Raw genomic sequence first — 25999 nt, 5'->3', positions numbered from 1 at the left:
CTGTCCCTTTCTAGCATGGTCACCAGGCTATGTATACCCATCCAGTCTTATTGCTCAGTGCAGAATTCGTTCACTGAATAAAGCATAAGCACAATTTATTATCCTGTTTAAAACAGTGAGCATCATTGTGAAGCAACGGGTAATCTCAGTTACAATTGGATTGTCCTCAACTAGACATAACAAGGAGTAGGGTTGACATGATTCATTTCTGCAAATGTTAATGTGGGGGTTGTGGAAGATTAGATGGCTCAGAAAACTGCTAATAGAAAACAGTATCTTTAGCCTCTAGGCCACTGCTATGAAACTAGCCTAACCTGAGTGCTCCATGTTCATTGTAGCCTGTGGGAGATGAATTTGGGGTCTCCATCTAGTTTCCAGTGGAAAAGTGTTTGCATCATGAAACCTATCACACAATCAACACTAAATGGGCTGTTCTCAGCAAACAGAACAAGTGTGGAATCCTATGGACTCTTAAGTCTGATCTTCCCTGCAGCTGGCTTGAGACCAAGCAGTAGGGTGGTACAGCTAAAGTTTGTTCTGCCAAATGCCCATGTTGCACGTACTTTGTAGATAGAGGATTCTAGCCTCCAGGATGGCCAACATAATACTGGAACAAAATTCATGTGGAAATTTGACAAAAATGATCATCCATTAATTGGAATTGTCTGCAAAATCTCACCCACGTCAAGATAGGAATTCACTGCTTTGCCAAGGAAAATATAAAAGATTGCCCTGTTGCTAAAATCCCTTGCCAAGATGCCATAACTACAATACACATCCTGGTTTCTTGAAAAAGCATCTGTGTGGCTTAAAGATAGGGCAGGGTTTTTATTTGTTAATTACGTAGGTCTTGATCCTGAGGGATTCTGAGCCCTGGCAAACATTGTTCACTTCAGCACCTCTCAGAATCAGGCTTTTAGCAACTACAAAATAGAATATTCCATCTAGTTAAGTGATAGCAGGGTTTAAATAACATATTATTAGTGTAAACGGGGATGGCAATTACAGTGATAATAAATGGGGGGAATTGTTTATTCTAGCTGAGTGTTTTGTTTTATGCATTGTGTATGTGAATGTATTTGAGTCCCTGGACAGAACGTTTGCTGACTGTCTCTTGTTTTGTTTTTAAAGCTGATCAGTGGTGGTTCTATTGTAAGTGCTGAGGCAGTATGGGATCACGTCACCATGGCCAACCGGGAGTTGGCGTTTAAAGCAGGAGACGTTATCAAGGTCCTGGATGCTTCCAACAAGGACTGGTGGTGGGGTCAGATTGATGATGAAGAAGGATGGTTTCCTGCCAGCTTTGTAAGGGTGAGTGCCTCCTCCCTTCTTTATCTCACTGTATTAGACTGTAGCTAACACATGTGAAATATGGGGCCAGTTTTGCATTCTGTGCCCATTTAAAACTCCCTCTGACTTCAGCGGGAGATTTGGTTGTGTAGGGAATGTGGGATCAATGTTTGTATCACTGGTGTTCCATGTGTTTATCCCAACAGTGCAGCCCTTCTCTATAACCTCTGCATAGCAGACACAAGCACTCATCTTTGTAAAGGACCTGGACCATTTCCCATAATCTCTGATTTTATACTGAAGCAGATTTTTGTGTTCACCCAGCTCTAGTGGTGCCACACCAGCACCCACCCTAACAAAACCAGGCCTTTCCTCTGAAGGAACGACATCAGAGCGTTATTGTTATTTTTGTCTTCAAAGAACACAGGCACAATAGAACACCTTCCTAGCTATTGTCAGCTTTTGCCATTTTAATAGGGATCGCTCAGTTCTTCATCAGGGAGCCAAGAGCCAGATGTTAACCTTATCCCTTTTTCTTCTTCGCGTGCTTCCTTTCTTTACTCTTCTGGTGGAGGGATAGGCAGGAACACAGATTTTATTCCTTTGAAGCTGACAGGATGAGGTGCAAAAATGAAGATTTCTTTTCCCTTGTAAAATCATCTAAAGATGATGCTTTCCTTTTAACATTTCAGTCAATTCGACAAGCTCAGTGTTGGTGGGAGGGAAGGCTGCTTTATATTTAATATAAGATGAAGTCCATGCAGTATCCTGCAGCGGTGTTGTTTTGTTTTATTGCTCTGCTTAAGTCACCATTAACCATCTTCCCGGTCCCCCCACTCCCGGCTGCTTTTCTGTTGATTCCTGCTTTATCGAGACTACTCCTCACATTTCCTCCCCCTGTTTACAACTTTCTTTAGCCTTTGTGGTGCTATTATTTGGCAATTACCGTTCTAACCAAGGAAGACTAGATACAAACTGTGAACCAGTGCTCCTTAATGGTATATAGGAAACCAGCACTCTGCTTATCTCCCACATAAACCCTTTCCACTATGGGACTTCAGCATGCTGCTCTTGATCCTCTTTTAGCTCTGGCCAGATCTGAAACTAAGGACAGGATTCCACTATATCTGGAAGGTTTGGTTAGGGTATGCAACTCTAGTTACATAAAATATGTAGCTGGAGTCATCTTACCTTAAGCTGAGCTTGGCGCCATCTTCACAGAGGCAGACCGATGGTAGCGTTTGTTTCCCTTAGTCTTCACAACTGCCAGGAGTACCGGTGCCAAATAGAGCCGCCATCAGTGTTTGATTTAGCAGGTCTTAAGTAGACCCAGTAAATCAAATGCCAGAAGATACATCTCTGACACAGCAAGTGAAGATGTGGACTAAGACACCAGGAACAAGAAATCAAGCACATGTCACCTGTGTGATAGTGCAAAGCATGATGATTAGACCATCAGGCTAACTAATCTTTCTGCCCTCATTTTGTTTAATGGAATGCTGTGGGCTCCATCTTGTCCCTACTGAGTTCAAAAGGTGTTTTGAAAACTGATTTATATGTGAACAAGATTGAGCCTTGTCAGATAATGATCCTATTTGTAGAAAATATTATCTGTTTGTGCTGATGAAAGAAGCTAAGCCAAAAGCCAAATTTGTAAAATGTAACTCTTTTTTAAAAATAATTCCACTCAGCAAAGAGTGAAATTAGCCTAGTTAATTTCACTTACCATAAATTAGCGCATATAACCCACGCACGAGTATTACCTGCACCTGAGTATAACCCACAGTTTTCCCGGATTGAGTAAAAAAAGTTTTGTCCACGCATGTGTATAGCTCGCGGGAGATGGACCGCGGGTAATGTTAATGCAAAGCACCTGTAATCAAGTGTTAATGAGCCGCTAAGTCTCACTAAGTAGGCTACAACCCTTATCACTGGTATATAACCCCTTTGAACCACACCGCTTTTCCATTCATTTATTCCTTCAGTGTTTTTAACTTGTATTTTAAACATTTTAAACTTTTATTATTTTACTAGTTGCACAGTAAACTAATGAATTTTAATGTATTTTAATGAATTTTAATATATCTCCCTCTATTATTAAATTAAAATATGCTGCTTTTCTCAATTAAGAGTCAGTCTTCTCTTTGTTTCAGTAAAAAAACCCATATTACACGCAGACGAGTATAGCCCGTGGGGAAGAGTGTGGGGGGGGGGGTGGAGTATGTAAAACTTTGCATAATCCGCGGGTTATATTCGCTAAAGTACAGTGCCTATTCTCATGCACTAAATGGATGCTAATGTGTTTGGGTTAGCAATTAATCATGTGAGCCTCACCACCCATGACCATATTTTTTTTAAAAGACAGATAGATAGTACCACTTAATATAGGGCTTATAGTACCCTATTATTCATGTCAGTAGACTCTCAACATTGCCACTCCTCAAAAGCTATTCAAAGAGCATGAAGTTGATTTTAGAAGACAATAAACACAAGGGGATCAGTTAAATGAATCCAAAACCTTGATACACTAGGGCTTCATAAGATGCATTAACAGTAGTGCGGGGAGCATTCATGTGCTGAGGGAAAGGTTGGCCTATACATGAGAGTTCCTTGCTTGTGGTGTTTAATGTCACAGGCTCTTGGCCTGCTTTTGCCTGCACTAAAATCAGTCCGCCCATTAACTTAACTGGGAGAAGGATCAAATCCTCCATGAGATACATAGTCAGCTGTTCAGAGTCATTCCTTGGAACTGAATGATGGACTCTTGATAAGCCATAAGAGAAGGCAGAATCATTACTGCTGCCGCAACTATGCGAGTTAATACTTTACAATGGATAGGAGACATTTAAAAAAAATGGAAATGGAGACCTGCTGTGGTGCACCCCAAATTCTGCCTGGGCAGCTGAAAAGGAAACTCAGACACTTAGATCTACAAAGCAGTGATGCTTCTTCCACCCAGCACATCCAGCTCCATGCTACCACAAATCAAGTTTATCAACTGCAAGAACTACTGCTATCTGAGCTCTCATATTCTCCTCTTCTCCATTGTCTGAGCTTGTCCCGACCTTTCTTGCCTCTTCATTTCTGTTCTTCAAATTCCCTTTTTCCTCTTTTACTTACCAAGAAAATCGCAGGTGTGATTCTCACCAGACGGCTTTGGTGGTCTTCAAAGCCAGAGACTCCAAGCACTGCACTGTAAAAGTCCTTGAGGATTTGGCTCCTCCAAGGATTCATCAGGAAAGGAGTTGGGAGATTTCAGCTGTTCTTTGCCTTCCATTTTCTTTCTTTATATGAAACACCGTGGGGCCGACAGCCATTGTGGGCCTTCAGGTAAACATATGGGAGGGACCCCAATCCATGGCTCCAGAAGGGACAGGGCTTCAACTACTGGGCCCTGAGGCAATTACTCCCTTTGCCTCTCACCTGTCAGCAGGCCTGATTAAACAAATTACTTTATTGCAAGAAAAGGAATGTGTTCCTCTCTTTAGTTTGCATCCCAGGGCTAATCTACACAAGAAGCCTGACTGTGGCACTGCTACAATGCCACTCTAGAGCATCTGGTGAAGACATTCTATGCTGAGACAAGAGAGCTCTCCCGTAGGCATACTAAAACCACCTCTGCAATGGGCAGTAGCTCTGTTGTCCGGAGAAGCTCTCCCATCAACAAAGCACCGTCCACACCGCTGGTGTCCGGTTTATGTCACTCATGAGGGTGACTGATTCACACCCAAGTGAAAAAAGTTTTACCAACATAAGATGGCTGTATGTACAGGCCCCTAATCTTTGTATACAACTGCACCAAACTCCATACGCTGACTGGTTGCAAATATTTTCACTGTCTTTTATGTCCACATTTTTATTAAATAATTATAAGAGGAAACAAAGCAATATCGAGCCCCACAAAAGACCAAAAACAGTGAGATAAATACAAGTCTGAGGCTACGTCTAGACTGCAAGCCTCTTTCGAAAGAGGCTTTTTCAAAAGATACTTTCGAAAAAGCCTCTTTCAAAAAAGAGTGTCTACACTACAACCAGTACTTTTGAAAAAGCAAGCCGCTTTTTCGAAAGAGTGTACCCAGGCAGTCTGGATGCTCTTTTTCGAAAAAGCACAGTTTGCATTACATAGCGCCTTTTTTCAAAAGAGCACTTTCAAAAAAAGTCATTATTCCTCATAAAACGAGGTTTTCCACGATTGAAAAAACTGCTGCGTTCTTTCGATTTACTTTCGAAAGAATGTGGCAGCAGTCTAGACTCAGGGGAAGCTTTTTTTTTGAAAAAACCCTGTAGTCTAGACACACCCTGAGTGAGCAGGGACAAAATTAGATGTTGGGAACAGAGAGTTTTTGGGGTAGGAGAGGAGGCAGAGGACTCACGGGCATGTGACATGGTGAACTATGTTGGATGATTTCCTATAGGAAGCTGTCCTGTTCTGCCACTCACTCATGGAAGAATGAGGCTGCTGAAAGCTCTTTAATCTTTAGAGAAGCAAATTAAGTGTTCCACTGTTCTTCAGATTGAAGACTGGATAGAGAGCTTGGTTTGCGTCAGATTGAAATATCTACCTGGAAGTTAACTGCCTACTGTCAATTGAACATTGCAGGAACTATTATAAAACTGATCTCTCAGGGTGCAAATGTCACCGCCGTATTTAGCTGCACCCTGTCAAGTAAACATCACATGAGCTGACTGGGATCTGACAGGGTGGGAGTTAAGTTTGGCAAAGTGGCTAGAATTTTACTAAAGGAGTCCTTGGGTTTACAGCTGCGAGCTTAACTCTTTTAGATGGAAGTGTTGCTCCTGCCATAACATTGCTGACATTGGATATGTGCTTTTTGGCTTTTTGCTGCATTCACATGATATTCTGTGAATGGCTCCACAAATGATGCAGTTTCTAATACAGAATAATGTCTACTCTGCAAAGGCCCAGAAAGTACAGAGCAGATGACCAGCACACAGCAGGGTTCCTCCAATTTCACAAATACCACATCTGTTCTCTGTGTCATGCCACACCAAGCCCAAGCAGGAGTCAAGTGTTCCCAAAAGAAAATGAACTAAACATGGGCAGGATTTGGCTTATACATTTCCTGTGGAAGCAAACTGTGAAGAGGAGAAAACCCGAATGCTTACCACGCAGTCTAGAGACACACAGCTCCTACACCGTGCAATTGAATGCACTTGTCTTGGTGGCGCGGGGAGGGAGAATTTGTTTATTTATAAACGTGGCCTTAATTTTCTGGGTTGCCAGGATGAGTCACTGGGATGTATTTGCTAGCACCTGAACAGCAGTGATTCTTGCTCATATTCATGAGGTTAAACTAATTGGCAAATCTAGGGTCAAGAAGGACTTACTACCTTTTCCTACATGTTACGAACCTGGAGATGGAAGGTAGGGCTACCCCCAAAGCACTGAACTAGGGTTGTGTGTAGATTCTCTTGGGTCATTTCTCTATGTTTTTGGTGAAGGCACATTGATAGTCTTTGTTCCTTCGTGTCATTCTCAATGTTTCTTTGACTGTTGCAGTTCTAGGCTGATGTTCTTGCAGATACTCTACCTTTGACTCGTATTATGTCCGTTCGGGTGGCGAGGAAGTGCTAGATAAAGCTTTGCAAGCTTTTAAAGTACTGTTGTTAAAGAGATACCAAACCAGTATCTTGTCTAAGCACTTAACAGCTCACATGCTCTATTTGGTAGGGTGTTAACTTTCATTAATGAGGGTTGTGAGTCTCCTCTGTATTGCACACACATCATTCCAAGAGCCACTTCTTGCTGGCTTTCTCATCCTCCGTTATTTTTCAGGCTGAGCCCTGTTGTGTGGGGGCATCTTGACAGGACAACCAACCCACCTCCAGTCTTTTATTATTTAACTAGCATTAATTTAGCACCAACCGCTGTGAGGTTTCAGAGGGCAAAGGAAGGGAAATGGCACGGAAGCAGTACTCACCTTCTGGAAGAGTAACATTAAGCGTGTTTTAATAACATGGCCTGCTCTGCTGGTCCAGTACATTATAAGGGACATTTCGGTCTTCTCTCCTATGGCAAATCCAGCATAATAGTAGCCATCAGGATATAGTGATATGCAAATGAACGTCACCAATGTATGATGGGGTAGGGCGCATTATGGACAGACAGAAATGATGGCCTTTTAAAAATTGGTCTCATTCAGCAGCCACGAAGTGAGGATATAAATAATTACAGCTGCCAGTAATGCTACTTGGTCATCTCAATACCTGTGTTGTGAGCTTAGTTGGATACTTGAAGGTTCCCATAAAAGTAATTTATTTGCACTAGTAATTTTGAAGACACAGGAAAGATAGTCTGGATAGAGGCTGTCCCAGATGCACCAGCCAGTGCAGTCCATCCCATCTCCTCTGCTCTGTGCCTATTTTGGCTGAGAGGAGAGAGCCCATTTCTGCTTCAAAAAGTGGTAACTTGATTTCCCTGTCTCATTGGCTCCTCCTGCATGTCTGCAGTGCCATGCTTTGTATAGCCATCTGTATGCAGTTAAGTGAGGGCTTGTCATCATGGGCAGTGCTACCAGGGCACAGCTGCACTGGTGCAACGTAGTAGAGGCTTAGCTTTGCTTAGGTCACAAATGAGCATTAGTGGCAATACCGCAGGCAGCCAGGGCGCGATCTGCTGCAAACAGGGCCGGAGCCAAAGCCCACGGAAGTCAAAGAAGTTCCTTCCATTGATTTCAATGGGATTTGCCTCAGGATTACAGGTAGCAGTGAGAGAAATACAAGCTTCTTTGGGGGCTATTTTCGTTTCTCCCCTCAGATGTCATGTAAAAAGTTGTCTGCACATGCTGTCTGCTCCCATTTCTCAAGGCCCAGAAAGAAATAGGACGTTTCTGAGCTCAGGAATGAGCCAGGAGATGGGTTTTCTGGGGCTGAAGGTCTGTGGAGGGAAGGAAAGAGGTTTCTGAGCTAGTGGGTGGGTGGGTGGGTGGGTGGGTGGGTGGCTAAAAGTTCAGAGTGGAAGGAGGCGATTCTGAGCTGTAGAAAGGTCACATGGAAAAGGGGTGGGTTCTCAGGCTGGGGGACCAGTCTGGGGTGGGGGTGTTGAAGAGAGCTGAAGGGGGTTGGAGCAAGGTGAGTTGGCAGTGAGACTGAAGTGTTGGAGCAAGGGGGTGTGTGTGGAATCTCTTGGGGGTGAGACTGAGGCAGACAGCAAAGTGTGAGCTACATTGGAGGTAGGAGGAGAGTGAGGACTAGGAGAGGAAGTGTGAGGGTGCCGGAGGGATAAATGCTGCTTTCTTGCACCCTGCCCTTTACTATCAAGTGTGCCAGTTTTTCCTCCTGATAGAGGAAGTGAGAAAAATGTAAAAATGTGTTTCTCCATCTTCCTTCCCCCCCATCTCGTTCAGTGTCCCCTGCTCCCATTTTGGAAATATGATGCTCCTGCTGGGAGAAGAGCGAGGAGGTGAAGACCTACCTGCATCCCACCAGCTGCCCTGCCGCACCGTGTTCTCATCTCATGGCTAGGGGAAACAACAGTCACAAAAGGACTTTTATTTCTACTCTGCCCCTACCATGGATAGTTTCTTCCCAAACAGCATCTTCCTGTCCCAGTGATTAGTATGGACAGGCCGATGAGAGAACATTGCTTCTGTAGGGAGTCCTCTACCCTGAATAGGGTGCATAGGGGCCCTCTTATATAGACTGGAGCCTGTGGAGAGAGAGTTTTTGTTATTTGTCTCACCAACACCTTGCCAATGGAGCCCGTTGACTGGGGGATCTTGGTATTACTGGAATACAAATAAGTAATAAAAATAACAATAACCTTAGTACAGAAACAAAAGACAGGACTATGCAAGACTTTAAAGACTAACAAGATGGTTTATTAGGTGATGAGCTTTCATGGGCCAGACCCACTTCCTTAGATCAAACTGTGGAAGAAAATTGGCCACATTTTTTCCACAATTTGATTTGAGGAAGTGGGTCTGGCCCACGAAAGCTCATCACCTAATAAACCATCTTGTTAGTCTTTAAAGTGCTGCATAGTCCTGTGTTTTGTTTCAGCAAGACAAGACTAACACGGCTACATCTCTATTACTTAGTACAGAAGAATCCCAAACAGTGTACGTACAACATTATATCATGTGAGGCTGCAGACATGGAGACAGTATGGTCATGACATTGGCTAAACAGGAGCTTTTAGCATGAGGAAGAGAGTCCATACCTGGAGCTCAATATGCACTGGCATAGCTTGGTGAGTAGTTAGAGGATTGTATTAGTCTTGGGGCTGCATACAGCAGTTTATACATGCAGGATCCCTGGAGTATCAAACAGCAGCTTGTGATTGCCAATGATCTGAGACACCAGTTTGTTAAACACAGTCTTTAGTGAATGCTGGACCACTCACATGGATAGTTATTGTAGAGTCACTGGTGAGAGATGCTTCAGTGACGTGGCAAAAACTCTTTGAAAGGGCCTGCTTGCATCATTAATCCATCACATTGTACTTAATTGTGAATTAGAATCCAAGATGACATATTATCTGTTATTTCTGCCATTGGAAATCTCTAACAGAAGGTGATTAATAATCCAGAGGGCTAATCGCACATTTGTTTTATCATGCAATCTTACTGCTCTGAGATGATCAGCCCTTTGTGTGCATTCAGGTAAAATGCCCTTTTCTATAGAGCATATGCTTTTGGTGAAATGTGTAATTATTACAGGTCAGCAAATGTTGAAACTATGCCATGTGGTTATTTTATGTGTAATTTGGGAGTAGCTTCAAATTAATAAGTCACATTTAAATAGGTTTTATATGACTCGCATGTAATATTAACCAGCATATTTAAACAATCAGATTTCCTTCACTCAAACTGAAATTTGTATTTAGCATCAGCTTTTGTGAATTTCTAGCTGTTTTGAATTTGGGAAGGACTGAGTCTCTGCAAGTTATATGATTATGCAAGTACTGGTCAAGGGTTGCGTTTTGAACTACATGCAACATGGGGCGTGCATAGCTATATCTCTGTATGTGTAGGCAGCCTGTCAGTGTGAAATTTCCCATAATGTTAGATTTTATGCATCTTGAATTTTCTCTGTAGTTTTTCTTTGAATTGTTTTCATAAACTTTTAATAGGAAGTGTTTGAAATTGGTCTGTAGCTGAAGTTTACCGAGGCAATGTGTATCTTTATAAATGGCATGGTGCTCACTGGGGGTATGTCTACACTACCCCGCTAGTTCGAACTAGCGGGGTAATGTATGCATACCGAACTTGCTAATGAAGCCCGGGAATTTCCCAGGCTTCATTAGCATAAAGCCGGCTCCGCCATTTTTAAAAGCCGGCTAGTGCGAACCCCGTGCCGCACGGCTTTATGCTAATGAAGCCCGGGAAATTCAAATCCCGGGCTTCATTAGCAAGTTCGGTATGCATACATTACCCCGCTAGTTCGAACTAGCGGGGTAGTGTAGACATACCCTGGCTTACTACGTTAGAGCAAGTGCTGTGCTCAATGTTTTCCGGGGGTAGGGAAGGAATGATGAAAGTACTGCATGCTGGTTTATTATTATCAGGTTGCTGCTGCTATTTTTCCTAGGACAAAATAGTGCTGGGTACAGCATTCCAGGTGATCCAGGCTTAGATTCTGTGCCTGGCCATTGACTCAAGTTCCATATGACAGGGGATGGGAGCCTGAAGAAACCTCCTAAGATCAGACTGAGGCTATGTCTAGACTGCAGGCTTCTTTCAGAAGAAGCTTTTCTGGAAGAGATCTTCCAAAAAAACGTCTTCCAAAAGAGAGCGTCCACACTTCCAAAGTGCATCGAAAAAGCGATCTGCTTTTTCGAAAGACAGCGTCCATACTGAATAGACACTATCTCACATTTATACTGTGATTACTATGGATGGAGTGGCCACCAGGGCACCTGTGCTTTTTCCTCTTCCCCTTTCTTCCAAAAGAACTCCCTCTTCCCCGTCCACACACGCCTTTTTCCAAAAGAGCTCTTTCGGAAAAAGGCTTCTTCCTCATAGAAAGAGGTTTATCAACTTTGGAAAAACTCCTCTGTTCTTTTGATTTTTTTTTTCAAAAGAACGTGATTGCAGTGTGGACAAGTGAAGTTTTTTCAAAAACTGCTGTTTTTCCGAAAAAACTCTGCAGTGTAGACATACCTTGAGTAGGAGTGATGGCAGGTGGTCCAGAGAGGTGTATCCAGTTCTTCTTGTCTGAGTGAAAGGCACCCAAGCCAATGGCCTTGTGACTTCAGTGGAGTGAGGCCAGGGGAAAATGGAGATCTCAGATGAAGCTGGAAAAAAGGCGAGCAGTAAAGTGTTTGCAGTTACTTTTGAAATCCTCCTTATAAACTTCCCCAATCTTTGTAATGCAAATGAGTTGAGTCAAGTGCTGCTGTGGCTGGAATCAAGGAGATGTAACCCTGCAGCCACAAGGCCAGGTTCCATATTTAGGGGTTCCTCTTAATAATACAAAACCAGAAACAAGTCGCTCCCTCATCCACTTGCAAGCACTGAGTCTGTGTATAATAAAAGAAAATATATATGAATAGGGAACAGGAACTCAGCATTAGTTTGAGAAAACACTACAACAATGATGCAAAAGCATGTAAACCATAAGTAACTCACCCGTATGTTGGACAGTACCCTTTGCCTCAGTTTCCCATCTTGTGATGTGAATATGGCATTTTCCCTTTAATATGGCATTTTCCCACAGCTGGATCTCGCTCACAGTTGGATGTTCATGGTCAGTAAAGACCCAGAGTTCAGAGGTGCATTCATGTGGGTTCACCTCCCACCACGGAAAGGGAGGGGGGGGGGGCTTCAATCCCTCCAGTGCTGCTGCTGCTCCTAACTTGTCATCACCTCCGCAGCTGGTTCACTGCTGCACCTATCTCTGCGGTCACCTACCCCACAGCTGCTGTACTCTGCTGCTGCTGGCTGCCTTCTGCCGCTGGTATCTTTGCTGCTGCTGGGATCTGCCACTGTTTTCACTGCTGCTCCTCACCATTCACTGCCACCTCTGAATTGTTCCCTACTGAGGTTCCACCACTTAGCCGGGTTCTTAATGATTTCACTGGGCAATGGGGAATCTCTCTGCTAGGGAAGCCTCTGAGTCATCTTGCAGCAAAACTGTCTGCACACCAGAACCAAGGCTTAGCTCCTTGACCTGCTCCCCTGTGATTTCAGCTCTAGTATTCACTGAAGGGAAACAAGGGTTCTCAGCTGAGTTTAAGCAGGTGTCTTTAAATACTGGAGGAGGGTGTCAAATGGTGTCTAGGTCTCTTTAAACCGTGCTAGCTAGGAACATCTGTCCCCACCCACTCTGTTTTTTACTGGCATTTGGCATCCATATACGATACTTAATAAGTGAGGTTCCTTTTAGGGTGACAGTTTTAATCAGGGCATGCTATATACATTTCTGCTGCCCTTTACTCAGACCCAGAGGGCAACATTTCCTGACCCTATGCATTCAGTAATAAAGTGAATTTTAATCCAAAACAGCCAAAGTGGTTCATGTTGGCAAAGCAGCTATGTGTAATCCCTCTCCAGCTCAAATGCAGCACAACTACTTCTCAGCAATAACCTCCAGGTGAGAAGGTACAAAAGGAAATGAGGGTTCATAAAAAGGCAGTTGAATTCCCAAAGCTATAGTCTATATTTAGTTTATGTATAAGCTTCTCCATGACTCCCTTCACCATAGCACCATGCCTCAAAAATGTTTGTAAGCTGCCCCTCTGAGAGGAAGGATCATTTTACAGCTGGGGATCCAGAAGTTTAGAGAGACTGTGATTAACCCCAGGACACATGGGAAGTATGTGTCATAGCTGTGAATCCAACTCAGACCTCCTGAGTCCCAGGCCTAACCACAGAATGATCCTTTGTCTCTTAAAGAGTGATTCTTATCAGAATTGCTAAACACAAACACTGTGTAGAGGAATCAAGGTTAGACAGCAAGGGGCAGCTGGTTTTTGGCAGTGTTGAGTGGACATAAGAGGCCTGGAAAGTTTGGATCAATACAGATAAACACGCAAAAAGTAAAATGCTTCCCCAAAAGATCTAACCCTTTTGGCGTAGCAAAACTATGCTGAAGTTCTTGTGAGTAAAGACAGTCAGGGTTACCGGATACTTCTGAATTGTAGTTCCACTGGAAATCTAGAACAAAACAAAACAAAATCCAGTGGAATATTAATCAAATGGTCTCATGAGCAAAAAGCTTTCGAGATTAAGCTCCAAATAGAAGTGTCTAAATGTCACGAAAGATGGCCTCTCTTTTTGAAGCAGAGACACAAAATGTAAAGTGCTATAGGCTATACTGGTAACTGTGAGTTATGTTTATTTTCTGTTTTCTCCTCCTTTAAATGGAAGGAAATGCACTGCCTGCTGTGTTCTTACACATGCGTTCAGACTAATGTGAAGGACACATTCTGTTTTCTCTGTTCTGGAGACATTACCTTCATTCTTTCTTTCTTTATTGTTTTCCCCAGTCCAAAATAGAATTCAGCTAGACTAAAAACACTAAAGATTGGCTTCTTTTTATATGAGAAACCCAATGGAAACTAACAGACAGCTGATGCAAAAGCCTGTCCTCATTAGGGTTCCCATATTGTAAGCTCCAAGCGTTCAAACACCATGACTCAGGCCTCCAAAATTACAAGATTGGTTTAAACATCATGACAGTTTTTGAAATAGTAAATGTTGGGGTTTTATTTGCCTTCTGGATTCTGAGTATTTAGGGTTTCACAGTTTCACACTTTTCTCTACCATTGTAAGAACCAAAAAGTTACTTTGGGGGGGGGGGGGGGGGGTTAATGACAGCTCAGATTCTCACATGATCACCTGACTCGAGGAGCTGGTGCTTTAAGAAAAACATCTAATATTGCAAGATTTGCAATAATACCATAAGATTGACAACAGACGGGTCCCAATTTTATATGCCAGTCTGGGTTTGTTGACCTGCAAGAAAAACGTTAATGTTGGGAAGAGGGTAGGATGAGGAGTGAATTAGAACTTCAGCTGGTGTGAGTGGAGGGTTGAATATGAAAATTTGCTCTGCTTGATGTTTGAAGGTGCTTTTGGGTTTGAATAGTGATGACCTCTCTGTAGGATTTCTCTCCCAGCAGAGGCCCAGTGCAATTCTTTGTTCTAGAATTTTAGCTCTGTTTCTATTCCAAGCATGACCCCTTTAATCATGACCGAAGAGTCTTTACAGCTCACTCCCCCATCCCAGGGAATCAGTGTGCTCAGTGTAGCTAAAACAGCTCCCAGAGAACACTTTGAAAGCCTACCCATCATGCCAGTTACTCAGAAGCTGCACAGGGTGGGGGTTTTCAGCATAATACAGTGCTCTGCTTGTGTGTGTGTGCAGCATTGCTCCATCCAGTCTCTATAAAGAACTCTTGCACAGGGGAATGAGCTGCTTAGATTGTTGGAGGAGTAGCCCCACTGGGAGGAACCTTGCTATGTGACTGGCCATCAATTGTCCCTCTATAGTTGCAATCCAGTATATCATGCACTGAAGCAGAGGGAACAAAGGTCATCAACCCAATGTTCGTTCTGTCCATTGGCGGAAATCTTGCAAAATACCCTGGCCAGGAAAATTTCTCTCTGTCACGAATCCTACCCAACCCTAAAAGTGGGTGGTGCTGGGTGGGAACCAGAGGATGGCAGAGTTTACCAGGACATGGAATGATTCACATCCATCTTTTCAGCAGCCTCCATTGTGGCACAGTCCTCTGATGGAAATGAAAACAGTCCCACCCAGTAGAAAGCCCAGAGGAAGGGCAGGCAGAGCTACTACTGCTTGCCCTACCTCAGAGTGAATCCCCCACAAGGCTATGGGGAGGAAGTGGAAGGTAATAATAGGGGGCCAGGGCAATAGTCCCTCTAATTTTTTCCACCCATGTGTGGAATAAATTTTGTTGTGTGCACTGAGGGGCATGTGCAGATGTGCACAGGCATGTGCAGATGTGAACTGCCAATAAAAACACATGCTGCCAGCTGCAGGCAGATATGGGCTCTCTGTCAGCAGCTGGGCAGCACCTGAATCTCTTCTGGGCAGCCTCCCAAGTGCTCAGCTTTCAGGGAACATTGAGCTGGGATTATCTGGCACCTTTCTACCTATCATGGGTTAGTTTGGCTGCTTTTTGCTAATTACTGCCCAGTTATGTCTTGGACTTACACCACTTCCTAACACGTAGCTTGCTGATGGATTTTGCCAGGTAAATACCACATTTGCCCTTCACAATAACCATTTGACCCAGGCATTGCAGTTGCTGGATTCATTACTGCAATGGAAGTGTGCAATGGTTCCGTGTCCATACTCCCCTGGTCCACCTTGGATGCACTAGAACATAAAAAACAGGAACTGACAGCCGTATTCACTGTGCTTCATTTCTGCTCCATCACACCAGACATTAAACTGACTCCCAGTTCTATTGTCATGGGGAAAGGTACAAAGCATTAGTTGTCAGTAGATGGTTTCCTTATATAACGAAGGAACAAAGGTGTTGTTTTGAGGGGGTGCTTTTGTTTTCACTTCACTTTCTAGGATGCCAAGTTCCCCAGATGCTTCAGTCATCCCAAACTGCAGTAATAACTATGGTGTCATGAGGCAAAGCTAGGGAAATCTGCAGTACTGGGGCAGGGACATCGATGAGAGGTTTGGTTGGTAGGATGATTAGAACAGTCAAGACACCTATTCTATTCTATTCTGTTCCTGGACTGGCCGTGATCACTAGGCATGAGGTCTTTGCTTGGGCTTCCCTCATATGTAAAGTGTCTTTAGGCACAGGTCTGAGCAAGAGGCAGTATGCAAGGTATATCCTCTGACTTAGATATAGCCCTGAGAGGTGTGCCAAGGAACGGAGCCCCGTCCCAGGGCTGTCAGGAACAAGAGGGGTACATTGTAATTTACTCAATGTCTGGGTAGCCCACACAGGGTAAAAGAGGTGTTCTTACTCTTCAGGATTTTTCTGTGCAGGCAGGTGCAGACAATATAACAGGCTATTGAGCTTTGCCTCATAATAGTAATACAGGCAGTCCCCGGGTTACGTACAAGATAGGGACTGTAGGTTTGTTCTTAAGTTGAATCTGTATGTAAGTCGGAACTGGCGTCCAGATTCAGCCGCTGCTCCGCAGCTTTGCTCTGCTTTGCTCCCCGTCTCCCTGGTCTGCAGACCAGGGGGACGAGGAGCAAAGCGGCGGAACATGCGGGCAGCAGACAGCCCAGACACGTCTGGGCTGTCCGCTGCCCGCGTGTTCCGCCGCTTTGCTCTGCTTTGCTCCCCGTCCCCCTGGTCTGCAGACCAGGGGGTTGGGGAGCAAAGCGGCGGAACACGTCTGCTGCCCGCGTGTTCCGCCGCTTTGCTCCCCGTCTCCCTGGTCTTCTGACCAGGGAGACGGGGAGCAAAGCAGAGCAAAGCCAAGGAGCACGCGGGCAGCGGACAGCCCAGATGCGTCTGGGCTGTCCGCTGCCCGCGTGCTCCACCGCTTTGCTTCCTCTCCCTGGTCTGCTGGAGACCAGGGAGACGGGCCCCGTTCGTAACTGCGGATCCGACATAAGTCGGATCCGCGTAACTCGGGGACTGCCTGTACATAGCTGTTGATCTCAAAATGCTCTTAAAGGGAGGCGAGAGTCATTGTGCCCATTTTACAGATGGGAATCAGAAGCACAGAGGATGAAGTGACTTGCCCAAAGTCAGCCATTAGGCCCATAGCCTGTGAGCTATGGTCCAGTGTCCTTCTCCGTTAGACCATCCTGCTTCCCACATAGTGAGGGTTAATTTAATTTGTGTTTGTAAAGTGTTTTATAATTCACGGTTACTTCTCACTTTGGGCTCAATCCTGCTCTCGCTGCGATCGATGGGAGCGTTTCCGTTGATGTCAGTGGGCACAGGATCATGTATGTAACAGGACAATATTAATAGCATTTTTTAAAGGTGGGCCTGTCAATATGGCTTTACTTAAAACACAACAAATGGTCTGGTAGCAATTTATAGACTAACAAAACATGTAGATGGTATCATGAGCTTTTGTGGGCACAGCCCACTTCTTCAGATGATCAGAGTCTCACAATTTATTTGTTTAAACAACCCTTATAATGCATAGAATGTTTAACTGCTTTAAAAGAGTAACTAAAACAGGGATTACATATTTATTTGTTTGCTTTACTGTAAACATTCCATTCCAGCTATCTGCACTACCAAGCATTTTAATGTCTCTCCAGGCATTTGGAACACAGTCATCACTTTGGTATACCAGTGCCTGAGAATTAGAAATGGAAACTCACTAGAAACAAAAATGAAAATGACCAGTTAGTTGTCACAGCCCAGATTATGGTGCCAAAAGTAACTGTGCAGACAAGAGAATCTTTCTATTGCATATTTAAGTTCTCTTATCTGCCATGGGGATATCTGTGTTGTGGTTCACTTCCCCACAGCATGATTCTTTTGTGTTCCTGTGATCTCTTATCCCCGAGGAAGATCTCTACTGCCGACTCAGTGGTTGAGACATCTGATATGTATTGCAGAAAGGATAATTTCCCCCTTATTCTTGAAAAGAACATTTTTATTCTTTTGTGTTTACTATATCATTAGAAGTGCTCACAAAGAGGTGGGTATTCTCCAAAATCTCCAGTTCCTTGACCTTTAAAACTTACTGTAGGAAGACAAAACATTGGAGCTGTGATAAAGGAGATGTTGTTTAGCACAATGTAATCATCAAATAGAAAAACAGGAAAAATGGAGAAGAAAAAGGTTGTGGCATTTTTGTCCTTTGGCAATTTAAAGGGATAGTCGATTTAAAAATCTTGTATTGGAAACAAAATTCCTTTTCTATAGTTATTTAGATTATTAAAACAAAGAATAATAAAAAAATAAATTTTATCTTCACTCGTAACTTTGTGCCCTTTTCTAAGCGTGTACGATGAGTTCTCATGAAATCAGTTTCATATTTGTTTATAAATAGATTTACTTTCAGGTTCTCAGTAATGTAATGTTTTATTTTAAGTCACTGGAAAGAAAAATGTATTCCTCCCCATTTCTTCTTTTGTCAAAAACTGCATTTTGAAGGGCCTTTGACAAATAGTTTGGGTATTGGAAAGAGTCCAAATGTGTTGCTTTGACCATTTTAAAATGTTTTATGTTCTCAAAATTTGTCCAGTTAAAAAAATCCCACACAGATAAGGATGAAAAACACTAGAAACTGCCAAATTCACATTAAAAAAAAAGTTTTGAGTCAACTCAAAAGGTTTTGGTCGATTCTTTTAGTTTGTAAATTTTTCATTTCAAATTGATCCAGAATTATTTTGTTGTGGTTTGGTATGTTATATTAATTTAGATGAAATCTATGCGGGCAAAAGGCGTTAACCCAGTCAGTGTCCAACATTAAACAGTGTTTGACAAGGTCCAGAGTTTGATATGTAGAGGCCACAGCATGCTTTGTGCCATGACAAACACACCATTAAATATTCATTTAACCTGGTATTAATGATACAGAAAAGGAAAAACAATTAAAACATTTAAAATGTAAGGCAGTAAGTAAGACTTTAATTTTAACGACATGTGTCCTTTTTTCTGGAAAGAGTTTTAGAAGGAAAAACTCCCTAGTTGGAGAATCTCATAGATATTATCAAAGATAGTAATAATTGTCCTATTGGGAAAAGAGAAGAAGTTAGCTAAGATGGGCTGTAGCTGTTGTTTTTGCTGCTATTGTTTGAAGTCCAGTTCTGTTTAATCGCAGGTGATGTTTGGGTTCAGCTGAAGCTGGTAGGTGTGGTGATGTCATCTGCCTCTCTCTTTCTTTAGAACAGTCTGGTTAGGACATCCCTAAGGATTAGGAAATGAAAGCCAGGGTCCCAAAAAATGGGAGTATAAAATTGGCAGCCATGATAGTGATGATGCAGTAGCCTCTTTCTCTCTCTGTTCTTCCTCTTCATCTATTTTTCAATATTCTTTCCCCCACTTACATGTATCTTTCTTTGAAGATCCACAGTGGAAGTGGTGGCCAGAATAGCCAATCACATCATTATTTTATCCACCAGTAAGGCCTGATATCTGACACTCTAATTTTGGTTCACTGATTTCTAGTTCCACATCTGTTTTTTTTTTTCTATTTAACCGAGTATGATTTCAACATAGTCTTTGAATTATATCAACATGACTTTTTTTCGCTTGGAGTAATTGGATCTCTTTGTCTGGTTCTTTTGCACCTGTTTATTAACATTCATTATGGAAAGAAACTTGACTTACTTTTTATTAACATTTGTCATAGATTATGACAACATTTACAAACTTTTATAGACTTTCTACAATTCAACTCACAACTAAGCAAAATTTTTAAATCCTATATATATATATATACTCTCTGAACCAAAAAGTCCATTATTCACTTAGGTCTAATAAATAGTGCCTTTTACCCGGTTTCTAGTTTACAGGATATGTAACAAATGGAGGGTTTTATCAACAAGATTCATATATTTGGAAAAAAAACACATTGGCTACGTCTAGATTGCATCCCTTTTTCAGAAAAGGGTTGCAAATTAGATGTAGCCATTGAGGTTTTCCTGAGACATAAGAATTAGCTAGCAACCAGATATAGCTTTTATTCCGGGGAATCACTGCATATTATGGCTACTGGGTGATAAAAGAGAAGTTTACTGTTTTGAGAACATAGCAACCCTTATTTGTTGTTTGTTGCAAGTAATACAACTTTAGAATGTTCACTGACCAATCCAAATCCTTTTAGAATGTTCACCAGCCAATACAAACTCACCCTCATCTCACAAACAATTTTTCAGAAATTCTGTTCATCCGAGGATTTGGCTATGGACTATGGTGCAATTCACACAACAGAATCTCTTGATGTTAAGGTAGGGTACTCTGACTGGCTAAACAAGGCTTTTTATGAGAAACATAAAGATCAAAGGAAACTCTAATTGAAATTAAAATCAATATTCATTAAGACATCATATTCTATAACATTTATGTAAACCTCAGTATTCCATCAGGGTTTAGACTGAATTGAAGTTCAGCTACATTCAGATTTCTGAACCAGACATACATTGCCCTTTTAAATCAATCTCCTATGGTGAAAGCAAACAGCTTATCTGTCCTTCAAAAGATTTATTCTTTTCACAGTGGCTCCCAAATGGTGTTATATGAGACACAGGAGATGTAATGGTATGTGCCTGAAACTGGTATTTGTTTAAAATGGGTTGATTCAGTGTATGGGTTTGTTTTTGTTCAGTGACCTTTACAGTAATAATTAGACTCCATCTTCTTCATTTTATTAAAGTATTCTTATTTTATGTTTGGGGGACAAAATTGACCCGACACAATTATCTGCTTATGCCAGCTGTGCTGGTGCCAAAAAAAAAAAAAAAAGCTTCAAAAGGACTTTAAGATTGTGCAGAGAATACCCTGGTGCAGGAGACCTTCTGACAGAGACAGAAGGTCTCCTCAGGCAGGAGCCACTGATAAGGTGTATGTTCCCAAGGCAAGAGGAAGCATGGCTGGGGAGTAGCTGTTTGCTTTGCAGCCACATAGGCTGTATTGGCTTTGGACATTTCAGTGCAATCTGACCTGGCCCTAACTGACTCCGCTGCTTGCCATCTACTGGCAATCTCAAAAAACATGTGCTGTCCACTTCGTTCCCCGTGGAGGTCTCTGCCCTGGCACAGGGACAAATTTAGATCTATCTGTTGTAATTGGAACCTTTGCAGTTTCTAAGCAGGAGCTTGAATATCACTTGCATCTGGAGTGGCAATCCATTCAGAGCATGGGTTACAAGTAGAATATGCTCCCACAGCTTTGTCTTCTCAGAACGAGAGTAACAGCTTTCTGCAGATTTCAAGTGACCTTTTAGATCAGATCCAGGCAGCGTTCACTGCAAGAGTGTAGCATAGAGGCAAAGCAGGTATTGATGACTAGGGTGGATCCCATATCTAAAAAGTTCCTGTCATGTTTTTCTTCTCCAATATCCCTCTCTATAATTCTATTGTTGCCATGTGTGTTGGTATTAGTTTGGCTCCTGATGCTTTTACTAATTTCCTCACAGTTGTGGGTGAACCAAGAAGACGGCGTAGAGGAAGGAACCAGCGAAGTACAGAATGGCCATTTGGATCCAAGCGCCGACTGCCTCTGTCTCAGCAGAACCCTTCAGAACCGGGACCAGATGAGAGCCAATGTAATCAATGAAATCATGAGCACAGAGCGTCACTATATCAAACACCTTAAGGACATTTGTGAGGTATGTGGAATTGTGGGGAATACTCAGTTACTAGAACAAAGAAGAATAGTGTGTGACCAGAATCCAGATATCTAGATTGTACCTGGGTGGTAGGGGAAGAGATTTGTGTCTTGTTTTTATGTTCAAGCAAAGGTCATTAAGGGACAGGATTGGCCATGCCTCCCCATTAGAAGCTAACATCAGCTTTTAGAGCAATAAGCTCCTTCGAATTATCAACAAAAAGAAAATGAGGGACAGCTATACTTTTTCATCATTTCACTAATGCTTGGGGCCTAACAATCACCAGTGATTCAAAGACCTGGAAAAATCATGGGAAATTCATATATTAAACAATAGTTTTAGGTTAATGTATAGTGTATTGCTGTTGTTTGTCATTTTTGGATCACTGACTTTATTTTATTTGGAACCCATAAAAGAAGAGATTTTTTGAGCTGTGGCCAGAGCCAGACCTGCAGTAGGCTATGAAATTCACCCATCCTCCCACAAACAACTTTGCCAGTGCACCACAATCCTATCATTCATGGATTCCCCACACATTTCTGTCAATGCAACATAATCCCCACCTGCTATCCCAGACTTAGGCTCCCCACAAAGCTCAGGCAATGAACCCTAATCCTGACACTGCTATTACAGTTCTGCATGCTGATAGAGTTCTGACTAAGCGCTTCAGTCATGACCTCCAGACCTGCCTTACCCCTTTGTGCCTCTTGTCCATTTACTTTTCTCCTGACTTACATCATCTCATTCTGTTCCAGTCCTTAGCCTCTTTCGCTGCTCCCATCCCAGGCTGAGTAACAAATCACCATGTGTTTGCAGCTGTTGTATATGAAACAGAGTGTGGGCTCCAAAGTCTTCACCAGCTGACCTAAGTTGGGTTGAACCTTCATCCCTGCACTAGTGTACTACAGTATTGTACTAACCCACTATTCTATCTAGCCTATTTACTGGAAGAGGATGGCTCATATCCAGACAACTGGGTTTACAATTCTGAGGCCAGGTTTATACTAGACCCAGAAGGTTGACTTAAGGTACGCAATTCTAGCTACATAAAAAGTGTAGCTAGAGTTGATGTACCTTAAGCTAAACATTGGCGCCATCTCCATAATGAGATGTCAATGAGAGAAACGATCCCGCCGACTTCCCTTACTCCTCACAAGAAGCAGGAGTTCCAGCACTGAAGAGGGTACCCTCAGCATTCGATTTAGCGGGTCTTGACTAGATCCACTAAATCGAACTCTGGAAGAACGACCACTGCAGCATCAATCTTCTGGGAAGTGAAGATGTAGCCTTAGATTATAAAACCAAAGGCTGGATATTGAGAAAACTCTGCTCCTTCTGAGGTAGATTGAGTTTGAATTCCAAGCACTTTAATGTGCTGAAAACATTAAAATAAAACCTTCACAACCCAGCTCCTGTGTGTTCTACATGGACATTAAAGGTCTTTTGACAGTTTTCTTGTAAAAATAGGTGGATTGCCACTTTCATTGCTCATGCCTTCCTCTCCTTATCCAGCTTGCAATGCAATGCCTGTCTCTCTCACACACACACTAGTGGTGGTTGCATATGTCTGTGTGAGAAATGTCTCTGAATAAAGGTTGAAATGTGAACTCTAAGTAACATATTTAGCTGAAAATAGAGTTTAATTTAATTAAACAGGGGACTATTAAGAAAATGTTCTGACCTTGTTTCATACCCATTCTTCTAATAAATGTCCAGATTTTTATCCTTCAGACACTCCCTGTAATTAAAACTCAGTGCCAGCTACCTCTGAATGTACATGTAAGGAAATTAGGTTGCAATTAAGCAAATTTAGTAACATTTGCTTTCATCTGGATTTCCTATTATGTTAACAACTTTCCTTTACTCAAAATGGCTGTCATTTCTTCTAATTTACAATGAGATTGAAACTACCCAATGGGAATGAAGTGATTTATGCCCTCACCATATTTTCTTACCGAGCAAATTAAATAAATGTTGTTGTTTAATTGTAATATGTACAAACTAAAGGAAACTCCAGGTGGATTGTTATTAAGGATTAAAATCTGGACACTGAGATTTTCATCCCAGATCACGTTCATTAAGATACAGCAACTGTTATCCTCAGTGTGGAGTAGTATATACAAGTCATTAATCTCCTTCACTATATTTCACACACTTTAATTATAGCCTCAGCAACAGTAGCAAATATTCAAGTTTGACACATGTATACAGGTTAAGTGTGCAGTGTGTCATGTTATAACACATGTGGTTATAATTGGAATTTTGTGTTATACTACAAGAGAGGTTAACGTGCTGTGTGCATCATGCTTCTTTATAAGCTAGAGGCCGAAGTAAATTCCTTGAGATGATATGACATCTCTTACTATCAGAAGAAACATGCTGTGGTGAACATTAGGATATCATTAGCTGTCCCTTGGCATTTCTTTCTATTTAGAGGTTTGATGTTTTTTTGGGAGGGGAAGGTTAAGGATTGGAGATTTATAAATAGGACCAGATCCTCAGGGGATACAAATTGGTGTCACTACATTGGCTTCAGGGGAGAATTTATTGAAGATCTAGCACCCCTAAATTATAAAGTGCGTTGGTATCTGTTAGAATAAATGGTAATATAGAAGGCTGTGTCTAGACTGGCCAGTTTTTCCGGAAAATCAGCCGCTTTTCCGGAAAAACTTACCAGCTGTCTACACTGGCCGCTTAAATTTCCACAAAAGCACTGACTTCTTACTGTAAGAAACCAGTGCTTTTTGTGGAAATACAATGCTGTTCCCATTCAGGCAAAAGTCCCTTTTGCGCAAAACTTTTGCGCAAAAGGGCCAGTGTAGACAGCTGAGATTTGTTTTCCACAAAAAGGCCCCGACTGTGAAAATGGCAATCGGGGCTTTTTTGCGGAAAAGCGCGTCTAGATTGGCACAGATGCTTTTCCGCAAAAAGTGCTTTTGCGGAAAAGTGTCCATGCCAATCTAGACGTTCTTTTCAAAAAATGCTTTTAAAGGAAAACTTTTCCGTTAAAAGCATTTCTGGAAAATCATGCCAGTCTAGATGTAGCCGAAGTGTATTGTTACCATGAACTTTGTTAGGTCAATAGAGTCTGATAAACAGTCTAGGAATCTGGTTGAAATAAGAAATCAGATTCTTACTATAATAGCTCTGGAAAGGAAATTTGTTTTCCTGTGTTGCAAAAGTTTTTGAGATTTAAAAAAAAATCCGCATCCCAAATCGTGATGAAAAAGAAAAACCTCAAAAATGTTCACAAACTGAAAACCTCAAGGGGTGGATACATAACAAGTTGGAATCTAATTGTATATTTTAAGAGCACCTGTGTGTTCATCTGTCCTTGGGTCTGTTTGTTCAAGAAAAGGGAAAGGGAGGGATAGCAGGGATGGTTATACACCTGAATATTTACAGCAGGAACAGTTATATCCATGGCCACAAGGGGGCAGAGAGCATCCCAGTCTCAGTGGAGCAGCTGCTGGCTGGCCAACACAGCCTCCATTGCCTAGCCTGGTCCAGGGGAGCAACTGCCGGTAACCCCCATCCCCTGACCTGAGTCCCCCACCCCCTGCTCTGGCTCCTACACCTTCCACCCCTGTCCTGAGCCCACCCTTACCCACCCCCCCAATCCCAACTGCTGAACCCTCCTAGCCTCCTGCCCTGAGCCCCTTTTTGCCCCCAACCCTGATTCCTGCACATCCCCAATCCCCTGCCCTGAAGAACCTGAACAAGGCCAAGTGAATCTTCTAGTCAGCTTATATTTCAAAACAAAAAGTCACTTCAAACTGGAAAACCAGACTTTCTCATTTTAAGTATGTTGAAATGAAAAGCTTTGATCACTTCAAAAGCTTTGTTCAAAATGTTTTCTAGTCAAACAATCTGTCAAAACTGACCCTTTCCTGTGAAATGTTTGGATTTAGAATAATAGGCATTTTCAAAGAAAAAATGTTTTAGTGAAAAATTCCTGACCATCTCTACTCTCTAAGTCAGATTTATCCATTTTCCTAAAGTTTTCAGGAAAATACTGATTACCTTTAAATGAAGGAATTGCCTCTTTCTTTTTTAGATCATTCATTCTCTCTTCAACCAACCTCCTTCTTTCAGAGCCTCATCCCCTCCTTAGTCTTAAAGACCTATCATTAACATCCTTTTCTTTGAGTTCATGCCACTGAACGTTTACAGTTTAACAGTCCTGTGCCCATACTCTGCAGAATCAATACCGAAAAGTCCCTAATGACTTTATCTCAGGCTATGTCTACACTACAGGGTTTTTCTGGTATCCTGGAAAAACTCTGCCGCATCCAGGGAATGCATCTGCTCTTCTGTGTTTTTTGGTTTTGGTTTTGGTTTTTTTTGCATCTGCTTGGTAGATCATTGTAGTCTAGACATAGCCTCAGAGAGCTTCCTCCACCTTTAGCCTTAAACTGGTCCTGTTTCTGCTGACAAGGGAAAAATCCATCCAAAGCAGAAGGGAGACATTTTCATGGTTTTCAAGTATGGAAGAA

At 42.3% G+C, this 25999-nt stretch overlaps 1 protein-coding gene across 10 annotated transcripts in view; it reads left to right on the top strand.

The window, feature by feature from the left end:
- ARHGEF9 (Cdc42 guanine nucleotide exchange factor 9) overlaps positions 1-25999 on the top strand; it is a 399027-nt gene that overhangs the window by 299506 nt on the left and 73522 nt on the right. For 8 of the 10 annotated variants that reach the window (XM_075940846.2, XM_075940845.2, XM_075940847.2 and 5 more), the window contains 2 exons: positions 1132-1311; positions 21312-21503. In XM_075940846.2, coding sequence (XP_075796961.2) covers positions 1132-1311; positions 21312-21503 — 372 coding nt within the window. Of the gene's footprint in view, positions 1-1131; positions 1312-19994; positions 20125-21027; positions 21171-21311; positions 21504-25999 lie in introns of those variants that run through there. The other 2 variants (XM_025178009.2, XM_006136166.5) reach the window with 2 other exon arrangements.

This window comes from Pelodiscus sinensis, chromosome 13 (genome assembly GCF_052426305.1).
Source record: "Pelodiscus sinensis isolate ZL-2025 chromosome 13, ASM5242630v1, whole genome shotgun sequence".
Lineage (NCBI taxonomy): Eukaryota > Metazoa > Chordata > Testudines > Trionychidae > Pelodiscus > Pelodiscus sinensis.
Note: the sequence above shows the minus strand (reverse complement) of the source record. Positions and strands in the feature narration are given on the sequence as shown.